Genomic DNA, 16,909 nt, shown 5'->3' with positions numbered 1-16,909 from the left:
GTAAAAAGTTTGTAAATGTAGTTGTCCTTATTAGTATACCAAGCTTGTATTTAAAGTGTCCATTCGTATTTCTGTTCAATTTGTATATTTCAGGTTTTTCAGTTCTTTTCAACTTCATGTATATTTCTTAAAACACAAATTCCTCTTGATATATGACAAGCTTCTAGGCATATACTATACACATGATAGTCACAAAATATTTCACTAATGACTTTGTGAAAATTTTGTGTAAAATGGGGTTGTTGATTGGTCATCATTTACTCCAGAAGTTTCATAGATTCATTGCATAGCAGTTAGGAGTTAGGATGAGAGAGTTGAGTAGACAAGTTAGAAATGACATGTTGAGAAGTAAGAGCCAACACAAAAGGAAGATAAGAATCCATCTGTATAGCTTCCCGAGGTTATTTATTATGGAGCCACAGTCTTACAGATCTCAGTAACCCCAGGTATGGACATCATTATATTGAAGCAAAGGGCAGCGATGGATGACTGCCTGTCCTGTCTTTACTTTGACCTTGGGCAAGCTATTTCATCTTTCTGATCCTCCATTTTCTCTTTTACAAAAAGAAATCACAGGGTTAGAAAGTTTTGGGTGTCTCTTATGGATGTGAAATTCTGTATCTACAGCGATGAAGACAATCAGCTACAGGTTCAATTAGATTCACCATATTTTGTGCAATAGGAAATTGTGAGCCTGCCATACACATACTTTAGAGATATTAACTTTAGAATGGTTACATATTGTTTGGACCAAACATGGTTTGGGATGTGGGCTACTGTTAGGGGATAAGACTTTGAGGGTGAAAGAAGGTGAATTTGGGCAAATAAGTGGAAATTATCTGGAGGTGGATTTTAAAAATAAGAACTAATAGACAAAAGCAAGTGATTAAACAGGAAATTGTGAAGTACTGGGCTCCCTGCCTCTGGGGAAGTAAAGCAGAAGCCACATGACCACTTGTAAATGACATTGTAGAAAATATTATTTGGGTAAAATCTGTTCAACCTTGTAACCATCCCATCTAGGAGGAGCTCTACAATTGTTGGGGAGCTCTTTGAGGCGACCCAAGGTAAGTTAGGAAAGTATGTAAGAAGGAACATGCCATGTATGGCCTCCTTGACAGGTTTTAATCCTGGGATGACACCTTTCCAGGAGCTGGTCTGGATTCTGGGGGAGGTCCTCTCTCCTTCCCTGTTGTAGTGGCAAGCTTTTAATACAGTCTTTGTTTTCTTAATTCTTTATCCAACAGAGGTAGCTGTTGTTTACCAGTTGGAACATTTCTTTTCAGGATTTATTCCTTGCATTTGCCTTCTTAATACCTTCTGTGTATGCATAGGACATAGTTTCCATTTTGTTCTGTAACTTCGTATTTTCTCCTAACCATGTAATGTAGTCATCTATCCATGTCAGCCCTTGTAGATCTCCAGAAAACTCTCAAATAATAGTGAGCGTTGATAAAGTTTTTACTATATGCCAGCACTTTTTAAAGTGCTTTTTATATATTACCATATTTATGTCTCACAACCTCATGAAGTAAGAACTTCTATTACAAATGAAAAAAAAAACATAGCGCAGAGAGATTAAGTATTTCACCTACAGTTGCACAGTAAATGGAGGCAGCCTTAGAATCTAGGCAGTCTGGCTTCAGAGTCTGTCAGTCACTTCGCTACAGTGTTTCTCAAGTGACTGTGGTGTTCCTTTCTATGCTTCTATCATAGTTCATTGACTCCTCTCTGGTTGGACTTTTAGTGCTACCCTCCCCCTTTTTGCTACTACAGCATACCAGGTTCTATTTTAAGTCTAGAAATACTTCTGTAAGAGAGCATACACCCCAATCCTTGTCTTTATGATAAAGTCACACTCTGGGAGGGAGTGCAGATAGGGGACATGCTATTTTTAAAAATTTTGAAAATTGTGTGGGAGAGGAGAAGGTGAGAGGTGGTGTGAAGAAGCAAACAAGCAGCGAAGGGAGTTGATGGCAGTGCCATGGTATGCCACAGGTTTCCTGAAGATGATCCATAAGCAAGGACCTGGCGAGGAAGGGAGGAGCACCCTGTGGACTTCTATACAAAAGTGGATCAGCAGAGGGAAAGGCCTAATGTGGGTGCATGTGTGGCACTTTCCAGGAAGACTTGGAAGGCCTGCTAGCTGGAACAGAGTGGGTGGGGAAAGAGTAGAAGGTATCACAGGAGATGAGAGGGAGCAGGGAAAGGAGGAGGGGTTCCAGAGGGGGCAGAGCCTTGTAGGTCGTTTTGAAGAACTTTGGCTTTTAATCTTTATGAGATACTGATCCATAACATTTTGAGGAGAAAAGTGCTTTGTTCTGGCTTACATTTTACAAAGATCACTCTGTCTGCTGTGTTGAGAGTAAACTATAAGAGGACAAAGATAGAAGGAAACAGGGGAGAAGTGTTACTGGTTAGAGCAGGGTGGCAGCAGGGAAGTGGTTAAAAAATGGTGGGCACCTGGACATCCTTCTGAGGTGCCGTTAGCGGGGTTTGCTGATGGATCGAGTATCAGAGAACAAGGTGGATTAAGAATAATTCTGTGATTTTTGAAAGGACAACTGGAAAGATGGATTTGCTATTCGTGGATTTACCATTAACTTGCCCAAGTGTCTTGATGCTGAATTTCTGAATCAAAGAACAAACCTGTGGCTTTCAGTACTTCTGATTCAACCTTTAAGCCACTTGCTTTAGAAACAGAATGGATGCTTGATTGTCTTATGGGATTAGGGTTTCAGTTTTAGAGCAGTGGAAATGTATGTCATGTCAAGCAGGCTTTCCATGTGGCATAACTAGGTGTCATTATTTTTCAGTGTATGATACTTGGTTTTGCAGATTCAGAAACTTTTTCTGTAGATTGGCCTAGAGTTAAATGGGCCCAGGGACTGATTTCATAATAGCCAGCCTCACTAATTCAGTTCCTTATGTAGGCATATCTGACCATGGTCAATAGCTGCCAGCATCCCAGAATTAGAAGAACCACCCCACACCCCCCATTTCTGGAGGAAATAATAATTTTCTGACTTACAGAGGAGAGTGACTTTCAGCAGCTGGCCACAGGATTCAGAGCTAGTTAGGCCTACCTGGTGCTTTCTTACTGTGCTGCTTCCTGTGTCTAGTCTTTTGTCCAGTGTGCAAGAATATCACCCATTTTCTGATTTCCTCCTGCTTCTTCCCAGACTCTCCTGTCTTTGGTCTCACCCCATTCCCCCTATCACTTTTGTCTTGTAGCTTCTTTTAAAAACTTGTGTACACTTCTCACTGAAATTCCCTTTTCTATAATCCAACTTTCCTTATATCCTTAACCTCTTTTTTTTAAAGATTTTTATTTATTTATTCAGAGAGAGAGAGAGAGAGAGAGAGGCAGAGACACAGGCAGAGAGAGAAGCAGGCTCCACGCAGGGAGCTCGACGCAGGACTCGATCCCGGAACTCCAGGATCATACCCCGGGCTGCAGGCGGCGCTAAACCGCTGTGCCACTGGGGCTGCCCTATCCTTAACCTCTTAACAAAAGTCTGTGTCCTTGGCAGGAGAATAAATCTGTTTCCTATGCTCACCTTTTTTTGTTTGTTTGTTTGTTTAAATTTAAAAACATAAAATCATTTCTTCAGACAAAATCTTTCACAGGTCTTTGATACATGAAGCACATAAACACACAGTAACAGGTTGTAGTGGAGGATGAGGGGGAAGACTATGGTACCCTTTGCTTAGCCTCCTCTGCATCTCTGACTGCACCCCTCACGAACCTCTTTGGGAGTCAGGGTTACATAGCCCTGCTTTGTTGAAAAAAGTACCCTGGAGTCTCTCTTCAGGGATGCATGGTGATTCTCCCACAGGGCTACTCACAGTTCTCCTGGTCACCTCCAGATTTCCGTTCTTCCCCTCTGTGCAAAAGAACCTGGGCTCTAAAGCCCATTTTCTCTTCTCACTAGACTGTGAACTGCTGGACATCAGGGACTTTTTATCTTTCTTTTTTTGTGTGTGTCTTGGTGTGGGTGAGTGAAGGAGTGACTGAATAAATGAAATGCTGAATTACTGACTTTATTGATAGAAGTTTTAGGTGAACTCAGGAACTTGTCCAGGTAGTAAGCATCATAAAGGAAACCCATTGAAGCTGAACTCACGTGGGAATTTCTTGACTGGTTTTGTATGGCCAGTTCATCAGTGTGGTTTGTTGTGCCTAGATACAGTTTGAAGACATGATTGTTTTGTCTGTGATCATCTGCCTTGGGTGTCTGCTCTGCTTGCCACTGTTACAGATTTTGAGAAATTTTTGCCCTTTGGACTCTTCTGGGTTGCAGTGAAGACTACAACCCTTTCTATAACATTCCTTCTTATGGAGCATAAAATGTGTTCTTATGTTCTAGTTTTTGTTTAGTTAAAATACAATCAATTCTTGAGATCCCGAGACTATACCCCCGGTTACTTTGGATTTAAACGTCTGCAACTATCCTGAGTTATATTTTTGAATATATGTTAGGATGATTTTTTTTTTTTCAGAATGTTAAATCCCATCAAGTCTTAGAGTAACTTTATTTTCAACTTTTGGCAGCCCCTGGCCCAACTCTCAAAGTCTCTCAAAGTCCTGACAGTAGTTATGAGGGTAGACAGTGGCATTGCTACAGGCTACTTCTTTCTTGACTGCTGTTTTCAAATTAGAAAAGGCATCGTGGTTTTTGAAGTTTATCATGCACATAAATCCTTATTTGCTGAAATATTTTTGTGTGTTTCACATGACTACTTAACTATGAATATATACAATAAATGTTCTCTTACTTGAATATTTAAGTACAGAGGATACTCACGGAGTAGTGAAGACTGTGCTTGCTTTGTACACAAACAGATTAATATGACTCTCTTTTTAGTGCTATTGTGAGGAAGAGTTTTTATGAGTATATCAGTATGCATTTAGACATAAAAATTAAGCGTGCTCAGGTGGCTCAGTCAGTTAAGTGTCCGACTTTTTTTTTTTTAAGATTTTATTTATTTATTTGAGAGAGTGAGCGAGTGAGCGAGAAAGAGAGCACAAGCAGAACAAGAGATACAAGTAGACTCTCTGCTGAACAGAGAGAGCCTGATGTGGGGCTTGATCCCAGGATTCCGGGATCATGACCTGAGCTGAAGGCAGACACTTAGCCACCCAGGCACTCTGACTCTTTATTTCGGCTCAGGTCATGATCTCAGGGTTGTGAGCTCCAGCTCTGCACTGGGTGTTGGAGCCTGCTTAAGATCCTCCCTGTCTCCCTTTCCTTCTGCTCCTCCCTATCCCCCCTCAAAAAAAAAAAAAAAAAAAGAACTGTAAAAGTCAGATATATATTTACAAAATAATTTTTCATGAAAGAAAACTTTGGGTGAAGACCTAGTCATTGTTGTGCTTGCTTCAGTAGCACGTACACTAAAATTGGAAGACCTAGTTATTATTACGAATATTTTTATATTGATTGAGCATCGAGTTGCAGGAAAGATGTAAGGAAGAGGAGAAAAGAACATGAAGAGAGAAGCAACATTTCTTGCCTACCTGCTATTTGTTGAGAACTGTGTTTTTCTTGATGTATCCAGGAGTGTATTACTCTGCAATTAGATTGTGTGCAGAATTCAGAGAAACAAGAACTGTCAGATACTGTGTTTCTACTTTGAAGACATTCGATGTGTTATAATCCCTATAAATTTCTGTACTGTTTTCATTAAAAAAACATTTGCTCTGATTTTTATTACACAATCAAAACCCAAGTTTGATTTATGTCCTGAGATCTGATCTTCAAGGAACAGTGAATCTTAGGCATCCATTCCAGCTCCAGCACTAACTCAAAGTGTGGACTTTGGGCCACAGTTATTACATCTTCTTGAATCTCAATTTTTTCTCTCTTTTTAAAAAAGATTTTATTTATTTAAGAGAGAGAGGATGAGTGGGATGGGGAGGAACAGAAGGAGAAGCAGATTCCTCGCTGAGCAGGGAGCCCTACGTGGTGGGGCTCAGTCTCAGGATCCCAAGATCATGACCTAAGCAAAAGGCAGATGCTTAACCAGCTGAGCCGGCCAGTGGCTCCTCATCTCTTTGGTGAAATAAAGTAAATGACATGTCATCTTTATTTTCTATGCTTCTGTGAATTTTAAGATTCTGTACAAATTATTTTTGTATTTAGTAGTTGGCAGAAAAGAGGGAAGGATTTCTACATGTTTTCTGCATTACTCAAGTTAGTGTTCTAGTCAAGGGTATGTCTCTAATTTAGAAATATGTTTCAAGAAAATAAGAAAGATTATATTGAGTTAGCTTTATGTGTAATTTTTGTTTTAATTAATATTTCAAGGCTATCTAAAATGAGGACTTTAGAGATTCATGTTACTTTAAAGTTTCTTAAGGTGTTATTGTTACCAGCATTCATATTTTGAAGGACAAAAGCTTTTAAAAATGTGTCTGTGTTGGGTATGTTTCTAAAGAAATTGTTTTACAGGCTTCTATTAACCTGAACAAAGCTCACTAAACAAAAAGAACAGGATGTAAGAAGGGAATGTTTAGAAAAAGAGGATTCAGAGAAATTGGGTTAAAAGTTTTCCTACTTTATTTGGTCACATATAAAATGTGGTATTAATATTCCATAACAGGGCTATGATTTTTGCTTTGATTATAGTTTTGGTCTACCCTAGCATTTTATTTTTTTATTTTTATTTTTTTTAAATTTTTATTTATTTATGATAGTCACAGAGAGAGAGAGAGAGAGGCAGAGACACAGGCAGAGGGAGAAGCAGGCTCCATGCACTGGGAGCCTGATGTGGGATTCGATCCCGGGTCTCCAGGATCGCACCCTGGGCCAAAGGCAGGCGCCAAACCGCTGCGCCACCCAGGGATCCCTACCCTAGCATTTTAAATCCATATTCAGTGAAAGCATGAAATAATATTCTAAGTAAATTACTCAAGCATCTCTATTTTGAACTTTTCCTCTTAATTCTCTGGTGTTCTGCTCACTCCCTTAAAATCAGCCTTGGACTGCTTTATGACCTGATTTAGTGTTTATTATATCATCAGAACATTTGCCCTGGGGATGCCTGGGTGGGTCAGCGGTTGGGCGTCTGCTTTAGGCTTGGGGTGTGATCCCAGAGTCCCAGGATCGAGTCCCACATCAGGCTGCCTGCATGGAGTGTGCTTCTCCCTCTGCCTGTGTCTCTGCCTGTGTCTCTGCCTGTGTCTCTGCCTCTCTCTTTCTCTCTGTCTTTCATGAATAAATAAATAAAATCTTTCAAAAAACAAAAACAATAACATTTGTCATGGATTTTTATAACATATTGGCTGTGCTGTTTTCAGATATGTTACGTAGCTAATTATATAATGGTTAACTTGTTGAAATGCTGTGTAAATGCTAGCTGTGATTATTATTGTCATTAGAATATAGTGGTTGGTAGTAATGTTACCTCCTTTTTATTTTTCATACCAACATTTTTATTCTGTGGAAATGTTTCTTCATCTCTAAAGAGCCTTAAAATTTTGTATTCAGTTGGATTCTTTCCACACCACTAGGTTCTATGCACTGTTATCAACTGTCACATTATTAGAGAATGTTTCCAAAATCTCCCCCCAGCTTCTTTCCCAGCCGGTGACTCGAATTTCCAGAAACTTGATGGGCATTAGTGGAACCTCAGATTTAGTGTTTTCTATGTGAATTTTTTGCCTTCCATCTCATTACTCAGCCAGCTGCTTCCTTGAGCCAAATTTGACCTACTGCCTATTTATGTAAATGAAGCTTTATTGGCAGATGCTACACACACACACACACACACACACACACACACACTTGCATATTATGTACGATTGATTTTGCATTAAAGTGACAGAATTAAAACTCTTCCAACAGAGGACCTGTGAGTAGCAGAGCCTAAAGTATTGACTATGTTGCCTTTTCTGTAGGATGTTCGCTGATCCCTTGTAGACTTTTGAACTTCCTTGGGTTTTCCTCAAGTATATTCTAGCAAGAAAACTAATCTCCTTTCCTTTAATCTTTTATTTTTATTTTTATTTTTTTAATTTTTTTATCTTCCACATGCATTCAGTCATCACATCCCTTTTCCTTACCGCTTAGCTTCTGTTCCCTTGTGTTTCATTTTATGTGTTGCCACCATTATCATGTTCTTCAAGTTTGGTTCCACTCTATGTCCACACTGCTGCCAAACACTTCCCCATTGCCCACTAACTTAAATAGAAACTCTTCAGCCTCTTTCTTAAATCTCCTTCCATAATAGAAGCTTTCCAGTCTCTATAATATATATGAATTCTGTAGTTCAGTACTTCCTCCTTCTTGTCTTTTGCCATGCTGCAACAGTTGCCTGATGGTTTCTCTGCCTCTAATTCTTCTTTTTCCTCCTACTGTCTGCCTTAAAAATCCCCCCAAGTTTGTTTGGAAGCCTTGTACTATCTTTTTCTGTCTATATACTCTTTTGTTCCCCATGATATATATGTTGCCTGTGTGTCTTTCTGTCACTAGAGGCATTTTATTTGATGCTGTGTTGTTGATGTTCTTTTACATCTCGTCCATTATAAACCATAAGCTCGTTGGGTGCAAAGAGCATGCCTTCTTTACTGTGTTCTCTTAAACTCACAACATCATGTCTTAGATGTGCTTAATAATTAAGAAAATGAGTCACATTATAGGAGGCAGGCCTTTTAATTTGAATGTAATTGTTGGTGACCTCACAGACTCTCTTGGATGTTTGCCATGTTTCTAGGTATTATAGCTAAAATTCTTGAGGAAGCCAGATGTTACTTCCTCGTATAGATTCTTAATGTAAATGGAAAATTATTTTTTTGTTTGATAAGGTATTTTGCATTTACCGCCAGAAAACTGTGTACAATGATGTGCATGGCACTAATAAAAAAGTAAAACCAGGTGGTAGAGCCAGGCAGTAATTCTCTTGGATATGCCAAATCTGCCTAATTCAGATTTTTAAAATTCCATTAACAAGTTTCTTTTATTACAGGATTCCAAGTGGAAAAATTATACCAAAGCTCTGTGATAAGTTCTTGAAATGAAACATTTAGAGATGATGTTAAAATAGTATTTTATTCTCTACTTATTCATTTAATCATTCTCTGCATACCTCCCAGAAGGTCTTGATGTGGCTGTTGATCACAAATAGCTGGTTCTGTTAATCCCAGGGTTTTGTTTTTTTGTTTTGGCCGCCAGTTCTGAGTTTGTATTCTTGAAAAGGTTGGAGAAAACATGAATGTGCCAGGTGTAGAGACTTCATTTCACAGTGGTGTGTTCTAAAAGTTACATGTCTTGAAATTGGGCTGCTCATACTCTTAACTTCCTCAGTTTAGAGAGGTAAAGATTGCCAGCGGGGCCAGGAACACAATTTGGTGCATAAAGCCTAGTGTACCCCAGCATCCAGAAAAACAAAAAAAGGAAACAAAGCATCACTGTACCCCAAAACCCATGTACTTGAAAAAGAGTTGAAGACTTGAAAATTTCATTTTAAAATGGGCAAAGGATGTGAATAGTTTCTAGAAAAAGATTTCCAGCACCACTGAATTGACCACTGTTTTCTGGCACACAGTCAGTGTTTGCTGTATATGTGAATGACAGATGAGGGAGTAATGTATAAAATATATCCCAACCCCTTCCTAAGCAAAGATGTGCTTAATAACCAGCCATGTTGACCTTGGAATCAGCATTTCTACTTTTTAGCATTTATGCTAGGGAAATAAGTAGACATCTTAGCATAGATTTCACATCTGGATTTCCACAATCCAGAAACACTTTCTCAAATAATCAAAGATATCTATCCATCCACATATGTACATATGTATGTATACACATGCTCATTGTAAAATCATTTTTAATACTGAAAGATTTGAAACAACCTAACTGCTGATAAGAATAATAGTTAAGCTATAGTATATCCACATTGTGATGGGTAAAAAGGATAAGATTGATGGTTATGTAAAGATGTGAAAGGAAAAAGGTATTTGTAAAGCAAAATGTAGTTTCATCCTTATGTGTAAGTACTGAACATGGGTCTAGTTACACATTATATTTGCATATGTGAGGGCTGGGCTGGCAGTTAGCATAAGCACCCTGTAATGCTTAAGCATAAGTACCTGGGGAGCAGAAGTGGGGAGATGTGTGAATTCCCAGGAGAGAAGGGATATTATACCTTCTGTTTTTTAGACTTCTGTTAGAATTTTTAAAAGTACGTTTAACTTTAATAGTGGTCAAACTCCTGGAAAGTCATAGAATGGGTTTTAGGTACATTTTCATTAATATTTAAAATAACTTAATTGAATGGCTAACTAGAAAGTGGCTTTTAAGCATGATTTATATCCTTGAGAATTCTGTATAAAGTTTTTGCTTTTGTAATGGGATGATAAAGACATGGTCAGGTTGGATGGCTGTTGTATTCTCTAATGGTATGATCAGTAGATATGTAGTACCGGAGTCTTATTATAGTATTTTCTCTTTCAGCAGTTGTTAGAAAATCCAGTTTCATGGTAGAAAGGCTTGTTAGGATTTGGACAGTTTATATGCACTAACATGAGTTTCTAAGAGTACACTTGTGAGCAAAACAATCAAACTGTTTTTCTTCAATCTTTTAGAAAAGCTCAAGAGGAGAACAAGAAAATAGTGCTAGCTGGATGTGTTCCTCAAGCCCAGCCTCGGCAGGACTACTTTAAGGGACTGAGTATCATAGGGGTAAGCTCTACATGATGGGGGAAAAAAGAAAATCTTGTGTTGTTGAAACATGTAATGGATCCACATTTTGATTTTTTCTCTTTCTTTCTTTCTTTCTTTCTTTCTTTCTTTCTTTCTTTCTTTCTTTCTTTCTTTCTTCTTTCTTCTTTTTAAAAAAGATTTTATTTATTCATGAGAGACACAGAGAGAGAGAGAGAGAGAGAGAGAGAGAGAGGCAGAGACATAGGCAGAGGGAGAAGCAGGCTCCTTGCAGGGAGCCCGATGCAGGACTCCATCCCAGGACACCAGGATCACGCTCTGAGCCAAAGGCAGCTCAACTGCTGAGCCACCCAGGGGTCCCAGATTTGCTCTTCCTGTTTTATTTACAAACTATGTTGCACTTGGGACTATGTCTCCTCATCATACTTCCCCCATTGCTGCTGAAATTTTGTCATGTCTCTGTAACTTTTTCACTGTAGCACACTAACATGTTCTAGATTCTCTCACCTAAAAAAAAAAAAAAAAATACCAGGGTGCCTGGGTGGTTCAGTTCATGAAGCATCTGCCTTTGGCTCAGGTCATGATCTCAGAGCCCTGGAATGGAGCCTTGCATTGGACTCCCTGCTTAGCGGGAAGTCTCCTTCTCCCTCTCCCTCTGCTACTCCTCCTGCTTGTACTCTCTTTCTTTCTTTCTGGCTCTTTGTCAAATAAATAAATAAATAAATAAATAAATAAATAACCTAACACAACACGCTGTACAGAATTTAAGTCCCTTGTTAATTTTCTCTGCCTGTCCATTACCATTTTTCTTCCCATATCATTGTTGTTTCTCCATCCCACTGAACTCCTTGTCATCTCCCTAGTACATAGATGCCTTTTTTGGGAATCTGCCACCTCCCTTATATTGCACCCCCCCAGTTGCAGCCCCACCGTTGCCCATCCTGGGACGCCCCCTCTGACCCCTTGTCATTTGCTCTCTCAGCATCTCACAGGGTTATGATTTTACATTTACTTATTTATAATTGTCTGATAAAGGCCACCTTGCCACTTAAATTACTAAATTCACAGTGACTGCGTTTCAGTCTGCTTTTAAACACTGATCGTGTTTCTCCAACCTTCCCCGTGATGCCCAACATACAGTAGGCACTCAGTGAGTGTTTTGTGACTGACTAAATGAGTCTTCCTGCTCTTAGCATCCTTGGGTCAGGGGACTACCGCATGTCATCCGTCTTACTTTTTGTGGCCATTGTTAGTCACAGAGTGCCCACAAGTGGTTAGAATTCCATCAGTATCCATTGACCACATGGTGGTGCTTCATCCTTCCTACCATACTACTAAGACTGTACTCAATATGCTCAGTAATCTTCTTTAAAAAAAAGGGGGGGGGCTATATTAATTCATAAAAATGTATGAAAATATAGTACCCTCAGAGAAAAATTATGTGAATAATTGGCATCTGGAATGAGATTCATTGGATTTTTCTGTATTTGATTTACTACTGACAGCTTTTTTTTTTTTTTTTTTTTTTTAAGTAATCTCTGTCCAACTTGGGGATTGAATTTACTACCCTGAAATCAAGAGCTGTAAGCACTACTGACTAAACCAGCCAGGTGCCCTGCTATTGACAACTTTTTTAAATACTGTATTCTCAGTGTAATGAACTTGTTTTCTGCTGTCAAGTCCTTGCCCACTAGAAAATTCAATAATCTTTGAACAAACATTCTTGTGTTAAACAGAACCTGAATGTTTGAGAAGTTTAGTTTGTTTTCACCATTTGTCTGTTTACTTTTTGATTACTCTTGGTTTAAGGAATGACATGAATATGGACTCCTGAGTTATCTATTCATGTGAGACTAACTTTCTCCATAAACATAGTTCTGCTGTGTTAGGGAAATAGGAAACTCGTTCGAATTCTGTTTTAGGATGGAATGTGCGAAAGCATAGGATTCATCTCAGATTTCATCTCTAGGAGTTAAGTTATTGGAATAGGATAATTTCTTTACTATAACAAATCCTGTTCTCTGTGTACATTATGGTAACACTTTTCTGAACTCTACTGTGTGCAGTTAAGAGCTCTCTGTGTACATTATGGTAACACTTTTCTGAACTCTACTGTGTGCAGTTAAGGAAGTAGGGGAGGTTCTGAGGGAGCATCCCCAGTGCTGCTAATGGGGAAGCTGATCTTCAGGGATGATACAAACTCATGGCTTTGGCAAGTAACCTCTCTCACCTCCCCATTTAATCTAGCATCTTTTTGTTCTGCCCTCCAATCTCATTCTTTAGATTTATGTATTTTGCTTCTTTACAACTGGAGAACTAACTATAGATCACATATTTAAAAATGGGAATAGAAAGAATATTCATAATTCCATCACTGAAATACAATAATTATGACTTTGCTTATCTCCTCTAGACTATTTTTCCCCTGTGGTTTTTGTCTTATTTTTTTATGTTTTATTTATTTATTTTTTAAAAAGTGATATGACTATTCTTTTTTTAAGATTTATTAATCTGTTCATGATAGACATAGAGAGAGAGAGAGAGAGGCAGAGACACAGGAGGAGGGAGAAGCAGGCTCCATGCCGGGAGCCTGACGCGGGACTCGATCCCGAGACCCCAGGATCGCGCCCTGGGCCAAAGGCAGGTGCCAGACCGCTGAGCCACCCAGGGATCCCCTTTTGTTTTAAATGTAATCTCTATATCCAGCGTGGGGCTTGAACTCACAATCTTGAGACCAAGAGTCACATGCTCTTCCAAGTGAGCCAGCCAGGTGCCCCCCACAAAAGACTTTTTATTTTAATTTCAAATCAGTATGTTGTGAAAAGTTTCCAAAAGTGAAATTGCACTATTTGTAACATAGTTTGAGTTGTAATCTAATTACATCTTCAGCATTTAGTGTAACTTAAATTATAAGATCATTCTTTATAAACATCATTTTATAGAGCAATTTTTTTGCAGCAATATAACATTTATCATAACTGTTTATATGTGAAAGTCATGTCCACAGAACCTAAAATTTTAAAAAATCTGGGGAAGGAAACCAAAATCATCTATAATTGGTATCTGAAAAGACCCGTTTCTGAAGATAATTTTTAGAATTGCTACAAAAACAGAAACCTTCTGAAATATAGTGAGTTTAATTGAAATAAAGAAATGGATTATATTGATTTAGACGAAAAAATTCTGAAGTGTTTTTTTTTTTTAAATTCTGAAGTGTTAAAAAAAATGTTTAAATTCATAGATGTAGGAAACTGGTTTTAGGGATTATATTGCAGGTTTTTTGTTTTTGTTTTTGTTTTTGTTTTTGTTTTTGTTTTTGTTTTTTTAAACAGACGAAGTAAAAACTTACTCCTTCACAAAATTTCCCTCAGAGAGTACCTGAGACTCATGGCTTTAACAGAAGTGGAAGAAAGAACCCATGTAACTACATTCTGGGCTTCTGCTCTCTGCTAGGATTTGTCTGTGTCACCCCACAATACAGAGAGGGTGTGTCGGTTCTTTTGACCAAGTGATTGAAATAAAAAGCTGCCTTGAGGTGGGGATCAGTGGGGGAACAAGCTACTTTCTACACACCTGAGTTAAAAAAGACATATTATCCCTATGTTTGCAAGTACTTATGGTGTTAGCCTGTAAAAAAGAAGATACTTAATAATTAAAAAGGATGTTACTACCCTTGTAACATGTGAATTTCCATCAATATCAGCCTCTAGAAATGGGACATTTAATTTGTTTTCATAATCAGAGATAACAATGCAGTGAGGGCACATAGCAATCAGTTGTCAGACCCTGGGCATGTTATTATCATCTTTCCTACTGTCTCCTGAAACTATCTAGTTGTAATTAATATTATTTGTGTGGTGGCTAATGAAAAAAAAATCAGAATATCAAAGCCTACCAACCTCTGGGTTCAGAAGAACTGGCTTTGGTGGCTGTAACATCTGTACTTTTCCCATGCTGGAGCACAAAAATGTCTAATTTTTTTTATGTTTGGAAAGGAGAGAGAAAAGATTTGGAAACATCCATGTCTTGGATAAAAAGGTCTTTTTATAACCAAAACTTCTTTCCTTGAATGGTTGAATGAAATTTTACTTAATATCTAGAATATGTGTATTTATAGGTAACTAGTACAGAATCAGGATCTTTACAAAAAAATTTTCAGGATCTTGAAACATTTTATCTCAGAGTGAAAAATTTCACATGTCTTGGGGCAAATAGTTATGGTTAACCATCCACCTTGGAATGAGTTTTCATGCAATGTCATTTTTTCAATCACTGCTGTTATTTGTTTACTTTGGTTACTCTGTGTCCAGCTGCAGGTAGTTCCAGGATCTTGTGACTATACCTTTTGGATGTTCCTTTCCTTCTGTTCAGCTCATTTGTTGGTAAGAAAGTTTCTTTTAGATTAGTCAGCTGGAAAGCTCCAAGTTCTCTGTTAAAGTCTAATAGAAAAAAAGAAGAATAGATTGCAGAGCTCAAGAAGCCTGGCTTCAAATCCCAGGGCTGCCACATCAATTTTCCTTTAATAAGTACTTACTGAGGGTCAGTTATGTGGCAGCTGCTGTTGCAGGTGCTAGGAACACGACAGCATCGAAAATCATCCAAGATCTCTGTCCTTACAGAGCTTACGTTCCAGTTCTTAATGATACCTGGTTTAAGCCTAGAACATCCCTTCTCCAAGAAAATGTGGTGGGATGGGTCCTGAAGACTTTAGGGAGATTGGTGAGTTGAGAATCTCCTCTTAAGGCTGAGATGTACTTTGACACATATACTTTGACTCATTAGTTAGAAGTTGTGTTAGGGGATAGGTGGGTTAAACAATTTATTTGCTTAAGTTCTTCTTAAGGTAGTATTATTTCTCCATTTTTTGCAGTAGTCGTCATTAATAGGCGTGACATTTATTAGGAAGGCTGACTCGTACTCCCTTTAGGAAAGCATATTTACAAAATTGTACATTTTGTGTCAATTTCCTGTGCTAATTCATAAACAGGGACTGCATTTGAACTTGATCATTAGGCTTATCTTTGTGATTGTATACTCTAGAAATCCTAAGTAAACTGTGAATTAATACATAGGTTATTAACATTTGAAAACATGCAATTCACAGCAGAATATATCATTTGATGTAAAAAAATTTATAAATGACAAAACTTGCTGATTTCCCAGCTGTGAGCCCTGCAGACAGGTGCAGTTTTCTTTGGATAGCTGAACAAAAAAGTTGCTTCACACAGATGTCCACTTATCTCAGGGACTATTAACCAGATTGGTTTGTAGTGCTTTAAACATCTTTTCAGGCAGGCTGCCCTAATACTGAAAAGTCAAACAGCATGGTGAGTATTTCAAATGCAGACACTTTAATTTGAAAATTACATGTATAAATAAAGTAGCATTTGAAAGAGCTATATTTGAGAATATTTCTGTCATATATTGCAAAAGGTAAATGAATTCATGAAGTGGGATAGTGTACCAGTAATAGTGGCATTGATATCAAGGGCAAAGATTGAAAAATGATATCTTCTCGCTGTCTCTACTTCATGGCTTTCCATATGTCATCTTGTTATATTAACTTTTGTTTTTATGCCTGTAATTATCAAAAAGGCAGTATCATAACAGAATGACAGGTAAATTTAAAAGCCCGTTGACGTTTATACCTTCTTAGATCTATTTTTATTTCTTTTATGGCCTTTCCTAATTTTACCTGTATGCGTACACAGTCTTCAGTTATTCAAATGTGAAAAGAAGTAAAGAGTAGTGTATTGTAGTATGTAAGAGCATGCACTCAGGAGCTGGATTGCATAGGCTCATATCCCAGATGCACCACTTATTAGCTGTGCAACTGTGTACGAGTCACTTAACCTCTCTTTGCCTCAGTTTCTTTTTATCTTTGGATAGGTGATAATAATAGGACCTAACTCTGAGTTTTGTAAGGGTTATTAATTCAGTTACCTGTAATGTGGTTAGTTAGCATGGTGCCTGGCATATAATAAGTGCTCCCTCTGTATTAGCTTTATGATTGTTATTTTCATTTTTATATAATTCACTTGCTAGTAGAATCAGCATTGAGCATAGCACTGTGCCTGGAATAAGAACTATTTGCTAGAGTTACAGAGCTGAGTAAAATGTCTTTCCCCTAAAAACCATGAAATCTGAAGAGAGGTGCAAATAATCATGATCAAATGTGCAGAGGGATAAAGTCTGGTGGGCACACATTGGATGAAACCATCCTTGACTTGGGCTTCAAAGCCTGA

The 16,909-nt window shown here is 38.1% G+C and overlaps 1 protein-coding gene across 4 annotated transcripts in view; it reads left to right on the top strand.

The window, feature by feature from the left end:
- The window catches only part of CDKAL1 (CDK5 regulatory subunit associated protein 1 like 1), a 647,296-nt gene that overhangs the window by 161,883 nt on the left and 468,504 nt on the right, over nucleotides 1-16,909 (top strand). For all 4 annotated transcript variants that reach the window (XM_041769778.1, XM_041769777.1, XM_041769775.1 and 1 more), the window contains one exon: nucleotides 10,589-10,685. In XM_041769778.1, the coding sequence (XP_041625712.1) occupies nucleotides 10,589-10,685 (97 nt within the window). The remainder of the gene's footprint in view (nucleotides 1-10,588; nucleotides 10,686-16,909) is intronic.

Source organism: Vulpes lagopus, chromosome 10 (assembly GCF_018345385.1).
Source record: "Vulpes lagopus strain Blue_001 chromosome 10, ASM1834538v1, whole genome shotgun sequence".
Classification (NCBI taxonomy): Eukaryota; Metazoa; Chordata; class Mammalia; order Carnivora; family Canidae; genus Vulpes; species Vulpes lagopus.
This window is presented reverse-complemented; position numbering and strand designations above follow the sequence as displayed.